General features: G+C 46.6%; 1 protein-coding gene and 1 pseudogene across 1 annotated transcript; both read left to right on the plus strand.

Moving 5' to 3' along the window:
• Window positions 1-287: 287 nt before the first annotated feature.
• LOC123843757 (E3 ubiquitin-protein ligase RNF138-like) lies at window positions 288-1,467 on the plus strand (annotated as a pseudogene).
• A 2,707-nt stretch (window positions 1,468-4,174) lies between these two features.
• LOC123843761 (putative protein SSX6) lies at window positions 4,175-10,990 on the plus strand. The gene is made up of 6 exons (XM_045873476.1): window positions 4,175-4,243; window positions 4,695-4,809; window positions 5,166-5,264; window positions 7,881-7,963; window positions 9,616-9,754; window positions 10,890-10,990. Exons 1-6 carry the CDS (start codon window positions 4,175-4,177, stop codon window positions 10,988-10,990), a joined length of 606 nt encoding a protein of 201 aa, XP_045729432.1.
• The last annotated feature ends 6,570 nt before the right edge of the window (window positions 10,991-17,560 follow it).

Here is a 17,560-nt window from a genome sequence, read left to right on the forward strand (position 1 = left end):
AGAGGGAGGCAGAGGGAAATTTGACACCAACAGAAGAGAAGGGGGGGTGTGACCATGGAGGCAGAGATTAGAATGATGCAGCCACAGCCAAAGAATGCTGGCAGCCACCAGAAGCCAGAAGAGCAAAGAGCAGATTCTCTCCTAGAGCTTCTGAAAACAGTTCAGCTCTGCTGACACCCTGATTTCAGCCCAGAGAAAATTATTTTAGACTTCTAGCCTCCAGAACTGTGATAAAATAAATTTCTGTTGTTTCATGCCATGGCCTATCAGCACATCTTCTGTAGAAAATGTTTCTGACTGCAACAAGAGAATGCAGAACACGCTATCCCCTCTGTTATGGAAATGTGACTAGAAGAGAGAGAGACTGTCCTGAACAAGCCTTAGACCTTGAAACTACCATGAGGAAGTTTTCTGGTAGCTGCAGATGCTGTGCAAAACAAATTCTATTACTTGAGACATCATTACAAATCTTAAGAAGTATCAAGATGTCCCTGTTCAGCAGGGAGCCTGCTTCACCCTCTCCCTCTGCCTGCCACTCCCCTTGCTTGTGCGCTCCCCTTGCTTGTGCTTGCTCTCTCTCTCTCTGTCAAATGAATGAATAAAATCTTTTAAAAACTTTTTTTAATTTTAAAAAAGGGACTTCTGGGTGGCTCAGTCACTTAAAAGAGTCTGCCTTCAGCTCAGGTCATGATCTCAGGGTCCTGGGATCGAGCCCTGCATTGGGCTCCCTGCTCAGCGGGGAGCCTGCTTCTCCCTCTCCCACTACCTGTTGTTTCTCTTGCTTGTGAGCTCTCTCTCTCTGTCCTTGTCAAATGAATGAATAAAATCTTTTTAAAAATAAGAAGTATCAGTATGAATATGGCGTTTACTCTCCCATTTCAAACTTTCAGATCTCTCAAGATTCAGTAGGGAACAGTAATAGGAGTGAAACACTCACCTCTGAACCTCTGAGGAACAGAGACTTATCAAGAAAACACAAGTTTTGGGGCGCCTGGGTGGCTCGGTCGTTGGGCGTCTGCCTTTGGCTCAGGTCGTGATCCCAGGGTCCTGGGATCGAGCCCCGCGTCGGGCTCCCTGCTCGGCGGGGAGCCTGCTTCTCCTTCTCCCACTCCCCCTGCTTGTGTTCCCTCGCTCGCTGTGTCTCTCTCTGTCAAATAAAAATAAAATCTTTAAAAAAAAAAACACAAGTTTTTCTGGGCATCCCACCTTTAAGTGTCCCTTTTGTCCAGGATCAAATTTTACCTGACAGCATTTATGGAATCACTGTAACAATGGCCAGATAGTTCCTGTGATGTGTCCTATTTCTGTGTCTCTTCACTGGGGAGCTCCTAGCCAAATTACTAGAAATTTTGTTAGTCATCTAATGAAAGACATCAGATTGATTATGGATAATTTGTTAATCTTCATCTAGAGTGGGAAACCCAATATCAGACTGCTGTTGAAGAATCTTTTCAAGTAAACATATGAAGACTGGAGACATCTCCGTACCTTCATACCTGCAAGTGCTATCTTTAATGGAACAACTATATGAAGTCACTGTTTCAGTAATTTGATGTGTATATTAACAAAAGTAATTCAATCTAAAAAAAGTTTAAAATTTCTTAAGTCGCTAGGGAGGTCCTAGAAAAGAGCCCCATATCTGAGGAAGTTGGAGACTGATAGCAAGGATTTGAGGTGGTGGCCTCATATTTACCATTTATTAAAACGAAACAACAAAAGCAGAGCAGAGATTAGCGAGATGTACACCAAAGGGAAAGGGAACATCTGAGCATGTGCAGGAATGGGCCTACGGAATCGCAGTGGCCAATTCTGGCAGAGCGCAATCCTGCTTCAAGGTGGAGAATCAACCCACTTTAAAAAGGCGGTCCTGGGCGCCTGGGTGGCTCAGATGGTTGAGCGTCTGCCTTCGGCTCGGGTCGTGATCCCGGGGTCCTGGGATCGAGTCCCGCATCGGGCTCCCTGCTCCTTGGGAGCCTGCTTCTCCCTCTGCCTCTCTCTCTGTCTGTCTCTAATGAATAAATAAATAAATAAATCTTTAAAAAAAAAAAAAAAGATTAAAAAAAAAAAAAAAGGCGGTCCTGTCCCTGGAGCTGGACTTTTAGACCCCGTTCCTGACTCACTTGCCCCGCCTACTCTCCTAACCCCTGATTGGCCAGTTCAAGTTCATTAACTGTTCTGATTGGTTTATTACCCTTGGACAGTGGAATTGTGGGATTTTGTCTCGTGGAGCGACTCTTCGTCGCCACCGCTTCAGCTCTGAGGTAAGCGCTCTCTTTGGACCGTCTTGGACAGGTGAGGAATCTCTGTAGATCACTCTAGTAGTTTAGTTCTTGCTGTACCTCACAACAGCCTCAAGATCCTTAGGACTGAGAAATGACTTGAAGCCTTTCGGGGCAATCCCGGTCAGGCAAAGATAAAACTAAAACTATTTTTGGCCTATGAGACTTTCTAATTGCTCTTCCTGAGGGAAGAAGAACACTCTCAGCCGGAGAAACCCCCAAATCAGCTAGTTGCCCCTAGATTTCTTTAACCGGAGATAAAAGCCGCTGCCTGAGTGACTCCTTTATTGCCTCCTCCAGGATAAAGCAGAAACTTTCTTAGCCTCAGAGACCACTAAATTTCCTCTCCCTAAGAGATTCCCAATGCCATCAGTGGAGAACACCAGGCTTCTCCATTAAAAGTTTCCAAATTCTAGGGCGCCTGGGTGGCTCAGTGGGTTGAGTCTGCCTTCAGCTCCGGTGGTGATCCCAGGGTCCTGGGATCAAGTCCCGCATCGGGCTCCCTGCTCAGCGAGGAGTCCGCTTCTCCCTCTGCCCCTCCCCCCCCCGCTCGTGCTCATTCTCTCTTTGGCAAAAATAAATAAAATCTTTAAAAAAAAATAAAACTCTCCACATTCTCAGCCTAAGTGAAGGCTGATCCTGGAGTCTAGGAGATTCCAGTTCTCTTCATACTAATAATTTTTATAAAGATTTTATTTGCCAGAAAGAGAGAGAGAGCATATCCAAGCAGGGGGAGGGGCCACGAGAGACGGAGAAGCAGGCTCCGCACTGAGCAGGGAGCCCAATGTGGAGCTCGATCCCAGAAGCCTGGGATCATGACCTGAGGCAAACGCAGACTCTTAACCACCTGAGCCACCCAGGCGCTCTTCACACTAATAATTTTCAAATAACCTAGTAATGGGCTCTAAATCCACTCTATATTAGAGATCCTCATTTGCTCTTTTCAACAGAACAAAACCCCATATCCCTCCGCCTGAAAACCCAAACCCATCTGTCAGAGACACCATATAATCTATGGGACTTACCTCCCCATTCTTCTGCCTCAAAACACACCCCCTCCCCCTCCATAAAACTACATGTTCACTTCACTGCTTCCTCAACAAGCGTCTTTATATCTTTCCTTCAGGATAAGCCAAACTTCAAGCAAACTACTAACAACAGTAGCCAACTCCCTCTCAAAGTCTTAAGGTTGCTTTGATCATGCTTACAGAAAACCTGTCATCCCTAATCAATACTTTCTTTCATAGATCTCTGGCCCCCTGTTTGTTTTTGTTTTGTTTTAATTTTTTTAATAGATTTTATTTATTTATTTGTCAGAGACAGAGAGAGAAAGCGAGCGAGCGCATGAGTGGGGGGGGGGCAGAGGGAGAGGGAGAAGCAGGCTCCCCACTGAACAAGGAGCCTGATGCGGGGCTTGATCCCAGGACCCCAGGATCATGACCCGAGCCAAAGGCAGACGCTTAACCAACTGAGCCACCCAGGCATCCTTGTTTTTGTTTTTGGTTTTTTAAAGATTTTATTTATTTGTCAAAGAGAGAGAGTGAAAGAGCACAAGCAAGGGGAGCGGCAGGTAGAGGGAGAAGCAGGCTTCCTGCTGAGCAGGGAGCCCGATGCAGGGCTCTGTCCCAGGACCCTGGGATCATGACCCGAGCCGAAGGCAGACTCTTAACCGACTGAGCCACTCAGGCATCTTGCCCCCTGTTTGTTTGACTCCCCCCACCCTTGTCCTTTCTCAGGGACAGATAAGCCCAGGATGGGGAAAAGTAGAACCTTGATTCCAGGTGATTGACTGAATGTGACCTACCCTCAGTGCTGTCTCCCTTTTTCAGGACCTTTGTCCTTGTGGTTGGAGAGATTAGGCTGCGTCCTTTCGAGATCGAACGATTCCCAGCGCCATGAATAAAGACAAATCCTTTTCAAAGAACTCCAAGGAGGATACCCAGAAATCAGAGAAGAAATGCAAGGTGAGGTGATCTGGAGGGGGGAGGGGAATGGCTCAGGGGATACTGTAGAGGGACTAGATCTTGAAGAGGCGAGGTCAGAGGCACTGGGGAAAAGAAGGAGAGTGTCAGGGGGAGATCCAGAGCCTCTGGAGTTTCCTACCTTCACTCTGTCCTCACCTAGCATCTCTGGAAACAACCGGTCTTATGACCTTGCACTGCATTTGGTGACTCTCAATCCATTCTGGAAGGTGAAAGAGCATGCCACCAGCATCACGTATCTACTGCATGCCTGGGGAAAGGGTAGGGAATGTTACCCATGTTCTCTCAGTTAGCCTTGACATTAACGAGGAGAGGGATTATTCTCCCCAGTTCACAGATCCAACATGGAGGTCCTGTGGCAGAGGAAGAGACCCCCGCCGCAGATCAGACATGTTTAGCTAAGTTGCTGCTCTGACTTTTTTTTTTTCCCTAGGCCTTCAAGGATATTTCCAAATACTTCTCTAAGGAAGAGTGGGCAAAACTTGGATACTCAGATAAAATCACCTATGTGTACATGAAGAGAAACTATGACACCATGACTGGTCTAGGTAACAGAAAGTTCTGGGTGCAGACAAACCTGGGAACACATGACCATCCCTCAGTCCCTTACATGCCATGGCTTCTTCCTAGGCTGCAGTAAGTGCCCTGCATCTTCCTTTTGTGCAGGGAGAAATCCCAAGGCAGCTTTGAGGCACTCTGCTCTTTTATATTCTGTGCAGGGCTGAGGACCTGGAGTGGCCACAAAGAGGCTCAGACCTAGATCCTGCCCGTTTCTCTTCTGGTCACCCTTGTTTGGAGTCCCCCAGCTGATGAGCTTGCCTGTCCCCACTGCCTCCCAGGATTCTACCCTGCATCTGTCCTCTCAAGCTGTCTCTGAAGGAACAAATATTTTGCTTCTTTCTAGGTCTCAGGGCCACCCTCCCAGCCTTCATGTGTCCTAAAAAGGGGGCCATGAAATCCAGTGGGCATGATTCTGATGAAGGTCAGGACCCCAAGAATCAGGGTGAGTGGAAGGAAGGGCCTGGAGAGAGTCTCCTGAAGCCCAACTGCTTTGCGGTCCAAGTGCTTGGGAAGGATTCTCGGGAGTTTGTTCCCTCAAAAGCATCTTGGCTGAGTGAGAAAAGTTGGATGTAGAAGGTTAAGTAGAGCCAGAGGCCATTCATATAAAATCCTAAAACATGCAAAACAAGAGGATATATTTTTATGGATAAGAAGTAAATGGTAAATGTATAAAACCTGAATGAGAATAAAACCCATCAAATTCAGGAGTGCAGGGGCGCCTGGGTGGCTCAGTCGGTTAAGCTCTGCCTTCGGCTCAGGTCATGATCCCAGGGTCCTGGGACAGAGCCCCGCATCGGGCTCCCTGCTCGGCGGGAAGCCTGCTTCTCCCGCTTCCACTCCCCCTGCTTGTGTTCCTTCTTTTGCTGTGTCTCTCTCTCTCAAACAAATACAATAAAATCTTAAAAAAAAAAATTCCGGAGTGCAGAGGGAGGGAGGTCAGGGATCAGTGAGGACTGCACAGATGGCTTGAGCTGTGACTTGTTTATAGTGTTTTGTTATATTTTGAATAAAGATCTCAGAACAATCTGAAGCGGTTGTGGGATAATGGGAAGTTCTGAGTAGACTCAGTGGTAGATGTGCATGTGTTTCCAAAATTATTCTCCATAATTTTCTGTACGTTTGAAACATTTCTTTTTTAAAAGGAGTTATGGTTCTTGCTAAACACTGTTAATGAATCACAGGACAATTAAGAAAAATTTAATTGAAGTGTAAATCCATGTGGAGCGCCTGGCTGACTGTCAGTAGAGCACGGGACGCTTGATCTCAGGGTCGTGAGTTCAAGCCCCACGTTGGGCATAGAGATTACTTTTTTTTTAAAGTGTAGGGATGGGGCGCCTGGGTGGCTCAGTCAGTTGAGCGTCTGCCTTTGGCTTGGGTCTTAGTCCCAGGGTCCTGGGATCGAGCCCTGTGTCGGGCTCCCTGCCCCGGGGGGAGTCTGCTTCTCCCTCTCCCTCTGCTGCTCCCCTTGCCTGTGCTCTCGCTCGCTCTCTCAAATAAATAAATAATATTAGAAAGTGTAGGGGTGCCTGGGTGGCTGAGTCAGTTGGGTGTCTGGCTCTTGATTTCAGCTTGGGTCATGGTCTCGGCCTCGTGGGATCGAGCCCCACATTGGGCTCCATGCTCAGCTCAGAGTCTGCTTGTCCCTCTTCCTCCTCCCGCTTGAGCTTGCTGGTGCTCTCTCTCTCTCAAATAAATAAATAAAATCTTTTAAAAAAAGTAAAACTTAAATTCAAAAAAGTGTAAATCCACAAAAAAACTTCCAGAGTCAATTTCATAATAAGGCATAGGTGTTGGATAAATATCTTAAGAGAGAGCGATGAGGGGCGCCTGGGTGGCTCAGTTGGTTAAGCGACTGCCTTCGGCTCAGGTCATGATCCTGGAGTCCTGGGATCGAGTCCCACATCCGGCTCCCGGCTCAGCGGGGAGCTTGCTTCTCCCACTGACCCTCTCCCCTCTCATGCTGTTTCTCGCTCGCTCGCTTTCTAATAAATAAATAAATAAAATCTTAAAAAAAAAAAAGAGCGATGAATGCATTATGAAATGACACACAGCTATTTCCGTGTGTCTTACCTAAACTAGTCTTCTTGCTCCTCAGCAAACCTGATTCTATGTGTTGAGCTTGAGAGAGGGTTTGAGAAAGTGATCTTCCGCACATTAGTTTTTCTCCTTATCAGTAAGCAGAGGTAACATATGGTGAAAAGGGTAGCAGATTCTAGAAATCTTTGTGTATTTGATCAGTTTGTGTACTCACCATAAAGGGGATGAAGTGTATTCCCTTGCTTTTCTACTCTGACAGCACAGCGGTAAGCAGAGACAGAATTGCCAAACTGTCCCCAATAGACCTATGACTCTCCAGGAAAACAGGCCAGATTCTACAAGCTCCCAAAATTGCTGAGAGGGTTGAAAATCCAGTTCTTGAGAATCTACAAAGCTTTTGACACTAAAGGAGTACCTTTTTTTTAAAAGATTTTACTTATTTATTTGTCAGAGAGAGAGAGAGAGAGAGCGCCCGCAAAGCAGGGGGAACGGCAGGGGGAGAACAGACTCCCTGCTGAGCAGGGAGCCCAATGCGATGCGGGGCTCGATCCCCGGACCCTGGGACCATGACCTGAGCCGAAGGCAGACGCTTGACCTACTGAGCCACCCAGGTGTCCCTAAAGGAGTATCTTTATACTGGAAATATTCCAGAACCCATGGGCCAAATCACCCATGATTCCTCATACACCTAACAGCTTTGTTGAAGTATAATTGGCATATACTATAAAGTTTACCTGGTTTACGTGGACAGTGATTTTAGTTGCCACATCCTTTTAAGTGAATGCAATCAATTTAATTTAATTAATTCAATCAGTGTAATTCTTTGGGGGGAAAGGTAAGAAATATGTAGTAAAGTAGGATGAGGCAGGGATGGGGTTTGGTTCACATTTTATAAATCATCGGAAGGAAAATTACGAATTGGTGTATAAATAAATGTATAAACCATGACTTAAAGATAATTCAAAAACCAGTCTCAAAATAACTCCTTGACAATAAGTGGACTCGTAACCCTTTCCTGCAGATACTGCAGATAACTACAGGAGTCTCTGGAGTTTGGGACTATTTGCCAACAAAGAAAAATTCCTGTTTATCACTTTCTTTCAGGTGAACCTCGTCACGGGCCTTCTGATGTGCAAGAGCAAATGAAGGTGAGTATCTCCCAAATCTAAAGAACCAGAGACTCTTTCTCCCTCCACGGATGTGAATATCGGTAAGAGTGGGGGAATATTGAATATAGCCTAGCCCTCACTGCCTCCCTTTCCTGATCTCTTTATCACAATTCCCGATGTAGGATCAATGGCTTAATAATGAACAATTGTGATAGTTAATACTACTTTTGTTTTCATAGTGATGTCAGATATTTTTAAGCAACTCACAAGGATTAATTTCTTTAATCCTTCAGAAAACCTCTATGACATTTTCCTATCATTATTCCCAGATAATAATGAGGATATTAATAATAATAATAACTAATCATAAAGATGAAGATATTGTGGTGCCGAAATTCTAAGTAATTTGCCTGAGATCACAGAGGCAGTGGCAGTAATCTGTACATTTGAAACATTTCTTTTTTTAAAAGATTTCTTGTTCTTGCTAAACACTGTTAATGAATCACAGGACAATTTAAGAAAAGCCCCAAATGATTTCCCAGCTCATGAAACTTTTCATGTGTTTATGAAGTTCAAAGGCTCCCCCCGCCCCCGCCACCGCAAGGGCTTTACCCCACAGAAGCTGCTGATGCTTCCAATTAGACACCCACTCTCGAAACAGAAAGTACCAGCTCCCCTCTGCTGTCTGCCCCTCCCTGCTATGAGCTCCTCTGGGGCCTTGTCTGCACCTGAGGCATCTCTGAAGCCTCCATCCCGACCCAGGGGGACCCTCTGAGGTGCCCCAAATTGTTCCTTGAGTAAGTGATTCCGCAGTTGTAGATTAAACTCTACTTTAGAGGGTCAAGGCCCCGGGGAGTTGGATTGCCAGTGTGGGGACCTTTGAGACAATTCAAAGAAGGATCATAAGAGAAAGTATTCATTTTCATTATTACCACATTGAAAAGTGTTTGCAAGCTCAGAAAGTACTTTCCCTTAGCTTCTTTTACTTTTCTTGTTCACTGTTTCCTAAATGAGGGAGCTGAAGGAAAAGTAGCTTAAGATTGTTGGTCAGTGACGCACCATGACGCAAGCAAAATTGGTACGGGGAACCATCTTGCCTAACTCCCCATTAACCGTTCTTGCCAAGGTAGGACAGAATGTGACATCTGGCGCTGCTTTCTTTGCTGTCTATATTAATTGCTGTGAACCATTCCTTTCCTCTCCCCTGTGCTCATCTCCCCTATAACATTTTCCAGGAGTGTTCTGTCCCCCTGTGAATTTTTACATTTATTCTCCCAGTAGCTCTCTACTAGCTTATATGCGATCCCTTATATTTTATAGAAGCCCCTCCTTTCTTCCAGAGACCACATGGATTCTTAGAATGCTACTCTTCCCCAAATTTTCTGTATACCACACTCCACTTACGTGGAGCATTTTGCTGTTTGCAAGAATGGGTGAAGACAAACGTTCTAGTCCTGGAAACACCCTTCATTTAAGCCATTCCTTTTTGTTCTAACCTTCTTCATAATTTAGGTACAGGGGACATAATGATCTCCCAGAGTTGTTGAGGCCATTAACCAAGGTGTGCATGTTAAGACACTTTGTAAGCTCTAAAGCACTAGAGAAATGCCACTGATACTGTTTATATGTGACCTTCACATTAAAAAGGTGATGCTCAAGAAAGCAATAAAGGAAGAAAGTGATTCAGAACCAATACCAATAACATCTGGCCCTGAGCAGGCTCAGAAAGAGCTGTGCCCCCCAGGAAAAGCAAGTACCTCTGGTCAACAGAGCGAGAACATACCAGGTAAGGGGCGCCTGGGTGGCTCAGTCGGTTAAGCGTCTGCCTTCGGCTCAGGTCATGATCCCAGGGTCCTGGGATTGAGTTCTGCAACCGGCTCCTTGCTCAGTGGGGAGTCTGGTTCTCCCTCTCCCACTCCCCCTGCTTGTGTTCCCTCTCTCGCTGTCTCTCTGTCTAAGAAATAAATTAAAAAATCTTTAGGGCGCCTGGGTGGCTCAGTTGGTTAAGCGACTGCCTTCAGCTCAGGTCATGATCCCGGGGTCCTGGGATCGAGTCCCGCATCGGGCTCCCTGCTCTGCGGGGAGCCTGCTTCTCCCTCTCCCACTCCCCCTGCTTGTGTTCCCTCTCTCGCTGTGTCTCTCTCTGTCAAATAAATAAATAAAATCTTTAAAAAAAAAAAAATCTTTAAAAAAAAAATAAAAGAAGATACCAGGTAAGAGGTAGCTATGTGGGAACAATTATTCTGTCTTTCCTGGCTATGTTCAAGTATGTGGTCTAGGTATGGGGGATGGATCATGGACAGGCTTGGGGCCAGACCTGACTGAGGAGCTCGCCCAGCTCCAGCTAAGATGTTAGAACATGACTTCCAGAGTCAAAGACTTGAATTGTCATTGATATAAAAGCCAGGTGATTCTAGGCAAGTCTTCTGAATTCTCTGAACTCCAGGTTCCTAGTCCATAAAATGGAAATAATCTTGGTTCACAAATTGTTCAAAGGCGTTAAATCTAGAAAGCCCGTACAACATGGAAGGTGGTCAAGTAATTCCATCTGTGATAACCTGGGAACGTATCTTACTCACAGTTGTATCCCCAGCCCTCAGCTCAATGCCTGACATGCAGTATACCCTTAACAAACATAGGCTGAATGAAAAAAGGTCTGAATGAATGTTCTGGTAAGTAAAGAGGTTGGGAATCTAAACCTGACAATGGGAGGAGCCAGAAGCTAAAATTCTAACTGGCATTTGGTGTGTATTGGTGCAAGTCTACATCTCAGCCTCTCTGAGCCAGAAGATGTGAAAAACAGACTATGTCTAATGCCTGTGGGCACTCGGGAGGGAAGAGGCATCTCCTTATCTGACAAAACAGAGACTAACCCTCCCCAGCCCATCCATCCCCCATTTACCAACTCTTCTCCATCATAGGACCCAGGAGAGGGATGAATAGTGTTTGGGCCTACAGACTGCGGGAAAGAAAGAACCTAATAGTGTATGAAGAGATCAGTGATCCCGAGGAAGATGACTAACTCTGTAAGTGACCCTTCGCGGTCCACACCCGCACCCCTCTGCAAAATGTGCTTTCCTGTTATGGTACTGCTGTCCCGTGTTGTCGCTTGCTCCCCAAATCATTCCTTTCTCCTAGTCCCTTGAGGTGCAGCATTGAGGCTAAATGATGAGGTTTCCCACGCTCTTTGTGCTCCCTGCTCTGTATAGCCGGGGATCCTCCCTACCTAGAATGCTGTGGGCTCCCAGATCCCATGATGTATAGGCGGCATCTTCCTCTAGCCTAGAAACTCATAGGACAGGTAAGGGAGTCACTGTGGCCTGAGCATAAGGTTCTGTTTGAGGAGCAGTGAGAGGTGCTTGTAGATCATGAGGTAGGGCAGAATCCGAGTGCTCGGGGTCCTGCAAGCCCGGAGGAAGAATTTGGTGTTGATTTATCTGGCAATCGGAGCTCACTGCCACTCACGTTCCTTCTCTTTCCTTGCCTCAACCTCAGGGATGTGACAAGTGCCCATGATAAGAAGCCTTTCACGAAGTGGCCTTTCACGAACATGGGCATGGCTGTGAACTCCTAGCCATCAGGTGTATAGCGAGTAAAAGAGCGAGTTCACAGTAGTGAAAAAGTTTTTCTTACTCTGTGACAAATATTCTGTTAGATATTAGAGTTTTGTTAATGAACAAGACATATACTTAATGCATATTTCTTTCTGTTTATCCATGCACTTAACCTTAGAAAATAAGTATTGTTGGGTATTCTCTGCCCAGAACGGCACGACCCTCCTCCCCTGATGTGATTGCTGGAGGGCAGTTCTGGGTGTTTGATTCCACGTGTTTTTCTCTGCATTTACACACACACGTGGTACCACTGTAAGTATCTCCCACCTGCTTTTCCCCATTGCCTGCACATCTTGGACAAGTACCCCTCATTTTGTTCTCATTCAGCAGGTGCTCCATGCTGCAAACCCCCATTATTCATTTACATTGCAGCAGTCATCGATAATTAATAAACATTTACAAGTTTCTCTCAGTTGTTTGCTCCTCTCGTTCTTGGGCACAGAGCCCTGTACATATGTGTGAGTGTTTCTTCAGCACACAGTCTTAAAAGTGGAATTGTCATGTCAAAGGGTTCATTCATTCAATAAACACCTACTGAACATGTCCTGTGCACCGAGCTGCTCTAGGTGCTGGAAAAACAGGGAACATGACAGACAAATGTCCCAGCTCATGTGGAGCTGACATTCTAATGGGGGATGTTTTCAGTTTTCGTTTTTTGTTTTGTTTTGTTTTGTTTTGTTTTGTTTAAGATTTTATTTATTTATTTGACAGAGAGAGAGACAGCGAGAGAGGGAACACAAGCAGGGGGAGTGGGAGAGGGAGAAGCAGGCTTCCTGCTGAGCAGGGAGCCCGATGCGGGGCTCGATCCCAGGACCCTGGGATCATGACCTGAGCCGAAGGCAGATGCTTAACGACTGAGCCACCCAGGTGCCCCAGTTTTCACTTTGACGGACACTGTACATCCCAGTCCCGGGGTGGGTGCCGGTTGGACACCTTGGCTGTTGTTCTCTGTAAGATCTCCAGGGTCAGGGGCTGAGATGGTCCATTTAGAAGTCTGTGAGAGGGCGCCTGGGTGGCTCAGTTGGTTAAGCGACTGCCTTCGGCTCGGGTCATGATCCTGGAGTCCCGGGATCGAGTCCCGCATCGGGCTCTCTGCTCGGCAGGGAGTCTGCTTCTCCCTCTGACCCTCCTCCCTCTCATGCTCTCTGTCTCTCATTCTCTCTGTCTCAAATAAATAAATAAAATCTTAAAAAAAAAAAAAAGAAGAAGAAGAAGTCTGTGAGACGGGGCGCCTGGGGGCCTCAGTCGGTGAAGCGTCTGCCTTCGGCTCAAGTCATGATCCCAGGGTCCTGGGATCGAGCCCCGCATTGGGCTCCTTGCTCAGCGGGGAGCCTGCTTCTCCCTCTGCCTGCCGCTCCCCCTGTTTGTGCTCTCCCTCTCTCTCTCTCTGACAAATAAAATCTTTTAAAAAATAATAAAAATAACTTTTAAAAATTTAAAAAAGAATTTATCCTTAAAAACACTTTTCTTCCCAAACCAATAGAATCTTGGGTGTGATGGGAGATAGACGTTCAGGCTCTAATTGCCATCCTCCTCCAATCATCTGTTTTTAGATATGTTATATATTTTTGTCACTATATGAATGTGATTTTCCTCCATTTTATTCTCTAAATGGTTCTTCTTGGCATAAAGAAACCCATCAGTTATTGTATATAAGGGGCCCCTGGCTGGCTCAGTGGGTAGAGCATGCAACTCTAAATCTCAGGGTCGTGAGTTAGAGCCCCGCATTGGGCATGGAGCCTACTAAAAAAAAATTAAAAATAAATTATTGTCTATAGTATTTTGTAACCTGGCTATGTGCAGGTCCCTTTGGGGGTGTAGTTTTTTGGGGGTTTGGTTTGTTTTGTTTGGCTTATAACAACAAACATTTTATTTGCTCCCGATTTTATGGGTCAGCTCTTGGGGTGGGCCAGGGAGTTCTTTTGCTGGTCTTGCCTGGGATCACTCATACAATTAAAGTCAGCTAGCAGGCTGGTAGGGGCCTCCGCCAGCATGCATCTTTGCTTCCTGTGGTCTAATCCTCAAACAGGCCAGCCTGGGCTTCTTCACACGGCAGGCTGATGTCCTCTGAGACCTGCTCCTGCCCCAGGCTCTCTCTGGAGGCTCCCTTGCACCCAGGCTAGCACGGGACTCCATCTGCTTTATTCTCTGAAAAGAAAATTCCTTTCGCAAGGCAATATCATTCTAAAAGGGCAATCTATTGCAGATTTCACAGAGAAGACTGATGGGGGTGAAGGAAGTATGTATTTTACAGAGCTGAGCAATTCATTGCAAAAATCACTTAAACCACCTTTTCTCCCCCAAAATATCACCCTTAAGCTATTCGACTACTGGTTCTGTAGCTGGGGTGTAGGAGAGCAAGAGCACCTGGCTCCGGTGGGGGGGGGGGAGTCCCAAACAGCCCAGGTTTGGCCACTCACCACTGACAAAATCCAATGGCAAAGGACCAAGTGGTAGTGAAATAAAGGAATTTATATCACCGGGAATACCGCGGACTAGTGTCTCAAAGATTGCCTCCAAAGTGCCAGAGAACACTTCCAGGTTTATATACGGAAAGTGTGGGGTAAAGTTGGGTGGGTAAGTGCAGGTAGGCCGTGAAGTTGGTCAAAGGGATCATTGTCTTGGGGTCAGTCACACATGAGGGTCGTCTTGCTGGCTCAGGGCAGTCCTTCTTGCTTGAGGGGGTACTTGTCTGGGGATGCTTTGCCCTGGGGTCTTCGACCTGAGCCAAGAGACAAACTGGAAAGAAGAACCCAACTAGAAAGTTTGAGGTCGGGCGCCTGGGTGGCTCAGTTGGTTAAGCAACTGCCTTCAGCTCAGGTCATGATCCCAGGGTCCTGGGATCGAGTCCCCCACCAGGGTCCTGGGATCGAGTCCCCACATCCTCAGCGGGGAGCCTGCTTCTCCCTCTGACCCTCTCCCCTCTCATGCTGTTTCTCTCCTGCTCACTCTCGAATAAATAAATAAATAATCTTTAAAAAAAAAAGAAAGTTTGAGGTCAAAGTAGATGCCGCTGAAGTCCTCTTTCAGTTCTTTTATTCCTTCTAAGACAGAGAAACTGAAGGGACCCCATGAAAGACTGCTTTATTGCTGCCTTTATTCCTTTTTTTTTTAAGATTTTATTTATTTGACAGAGACACAGCAAGAGAGAAAACACAAGCAGGGGGAGTGGGAGAGGGAGAAGCAGACTCCCCGCTGAGCAGGGAGCCCGATGCGGGGCTCGATCCCAGGACCCTGGGACCATGACCTGAGCTGAAGGCAGATGCCCAACCGACTGAGCCACCCAGGCGCCCCTGCTGCCTCTATTCTTGCTAGGACCTACACCCCCACCTTACACACGACTTATAGAACAGATAGTGTATGTCCTCCTTGTTAAAGGTCATGGAGTTAATGATTTCTTTGGAGTCTTCCAGCATAATAGATAACATCTTAGAAGTGACTGGGCAAATCATCATGTACGTTTTCCAGACCACTGACTCCAGACACCTCGACACTAAGACCCCTGGCTCCAGGGCCTATGTGACTTACGGAGGACACCTGAGCACTCGTCCTTGTTTTGACCAGTTCCTCAGTGCCTGAGAGGACATGTATACCAAACCACCGTCCTCAATAAAAACTTCAGACCCCAGGGGCACCTGGCTGGCTCAGTTGGTGTGGTTTGCAACTCTTGGTCTCAGGATCTTGAGTTTGAGCCCCACACTGGGGGTAGAGTTTACTTTAAAAAAAATAGGGGTGCCTGTGTGGCTCAGTCGTTAAGCGTCTGCCTTCGGCTCAGGTTGTGATCCCAGGGTCCTGGGATCGAGCCCCACATCGGGCTCCCCGGTCCGTGGGAAGGCTGCTTCTCCCTCTCCCACTCCCCCTGCTTGTGTTCCCTCTCTCGCTGTGTCTCTCTGTCAAATAAACAAAATCTTTAAAAAAAAATTTTTTTTAATTTAAAAAAATAAATAAAATCTTCTCCTTTATATATTTTTAAATTTTTTATTTATTTGAGAGAGAGAGAGCATGAGAGGGGGGAGGGGCAAAGGGAGAAGCAGACTCCCCACTGAGCTGGGAGCCCCGATGCTGGGACTCGATTCCAGGACTCCGAAATCATGACCCGAGCCAAAGGCAGTCTCTTAACCAACTGAGCCACCCAGGGGCCCTAAAATCTCCTCCTTAAAAAAAAAGAAAAGAAAAGAAAAACTTCAGACCTCAAGCAAAGACGAGTCTCTCTCTCCTCTCCTTTCTAGTCTCCCAGACACCACCTGCTGTACTCTATTACTTACACTGTTCAACAAACTCTGCTCTCATTTCCTCTTCAATTCTTCATTTCTATTCCTGTGTGAAGTCAAGGACCTTCTTAGCTGGTTCTGGGGGGCCCCCTCTAGGTTCCTGGACCCAGCCAGCCTGCATCACTTCCATCTATCCCCAATCCTAATATTTGCCCTTTTTATCTTGGGACAATTTTACTTTGCTCAGACTTGAGTTGTCCCGAATCAACACTTAACATTGGCTTCACGAGTTCGAATGACCATTGTTCAAGCTCAGATCCCCAAAGAAACAGACTTTGGGGCATATAGGACGTCTCCAGACAGATGACACAGAGAAATCCAGCTCAGAACAGTGCATGAGGAGAGGGAGGGAGGAGAGAATTTACCTGCCTAACTCACTCCCAGTTCTTTTTTTTTATTGATCAAAATGCACCCCACAGGCATTAACTCCCCACATTTCTAGATTGCATCACTTGACCCCTTCCGCAGCTGTTTGGGAAGCCAGACTGCACACTCTAAGATGCAGTTTCATACAATCCAGAAGTGATGGGAGGAGCCAAAAAGGCCAGGCATGCAGCTCATTGGCCTGGCTTTACGGTGGCATCCAACGGTGAGAGCTAAATACTCCCAGGCAAGTCCTAAGTTCAGCAGGTAGTTGTAATAATAGTCATCTGTGCTAGCTAATTGCCTTTATCCGGAGGAAAGATTAAACTCCTATCTCCGTGATAAGCGGGTGCTTATAGCTTGGAGCTAGGTGCTTAGGCTAAACTCGCAGGTGACAGGGAACTGGGCGCTTATCTTCGTTGAGATCCACATTTCAAAGAGATGACTCCAACACTCTTAAGAAAGGCATTCCGGGGTTATAGGCTGGCAACAGACTTATTTAGGTCTTAAGAAGATGGACATACATATCAAAGGGGCAGAGAAGGATTCACAAATCCTAGGTTTCTCGAGGAAACCTTGAAGAAAAGTGCAGGAGGGGAAGTCTCTCTCCTTTTTGGGCAACCGGGAAAATTCACTCTTGTGCTTATTTACCCTAACAGTGTTCCTCTTTGGTTATTCTTCTATAGTGACACTACCATTTTTAAATGATCTCCACTACCGGGGCACCTGGGTGGCTCAGTCGGTTGAGCCACCAGCTCTTGATTTCGGCTCAGGTCAAGTTCTCATAGGCTATGGGATTGAGCCCCGAGCCAGGCTCTGCGCTCAGCGAGAGGCCGCTTGAAGATCCTCTCCCTCTTCACCTCCCCCCCCCCCCCCACCCACTTGCGGGCACCTGCGTGCTCTCTCTAAAATAGATAAATAAATCTTTTTAAAAAATTATCTCCACTGCCATTTCTGCCTTTCTCTGGGAGTTTGTTGCTGCCTAAATATTCTGTAAATCCGTAGTAAGATGCAAAGGAAAGCAATCATCAGAATTACAATAGAATGAGTTTAAAAGTTCAATAGAATACTCACCCTTGGTGGCCGAAGGGAAACCTTTATGTCTTACCAGTGGTGAACGGTTAAAGCAGGTTCTTGCTCGGGGCGCCTGGGTGGCTCAGTCAGTTAAGCGACCGCCTTCGGCTCAGGTCATGATCCTGGAGTCCCGGAATCGAGTTCCGCGTCGGGCTCCCTGCTCGACGGGGGGTCTGCTTCTCCTTCTGACCCTCCTCCCTCTCACGCTCTCTGTCTCTCATTCTCTCTCTCTCTCTCTCTCTCTCTCTCTCTCGCTCGCAAATAAATAAA

The sequence above is a fragment of the Mirounga angustirostris genome, unplaced genomic scaffold (genome assembly GCF_029215605.1).
Source record: "Mirounga angustirostris isolate CCGP_5_RB_7025 unplaced genomic scaffold, mMirAng1.0.hap1 SCAF_11, whole genome shotgun sequence".
NCBI lineage: Eukaryota > Metazoa > Chordata > Mammalia > Carnivora > Phocidae > Mirounga > Mirounga angustirostris.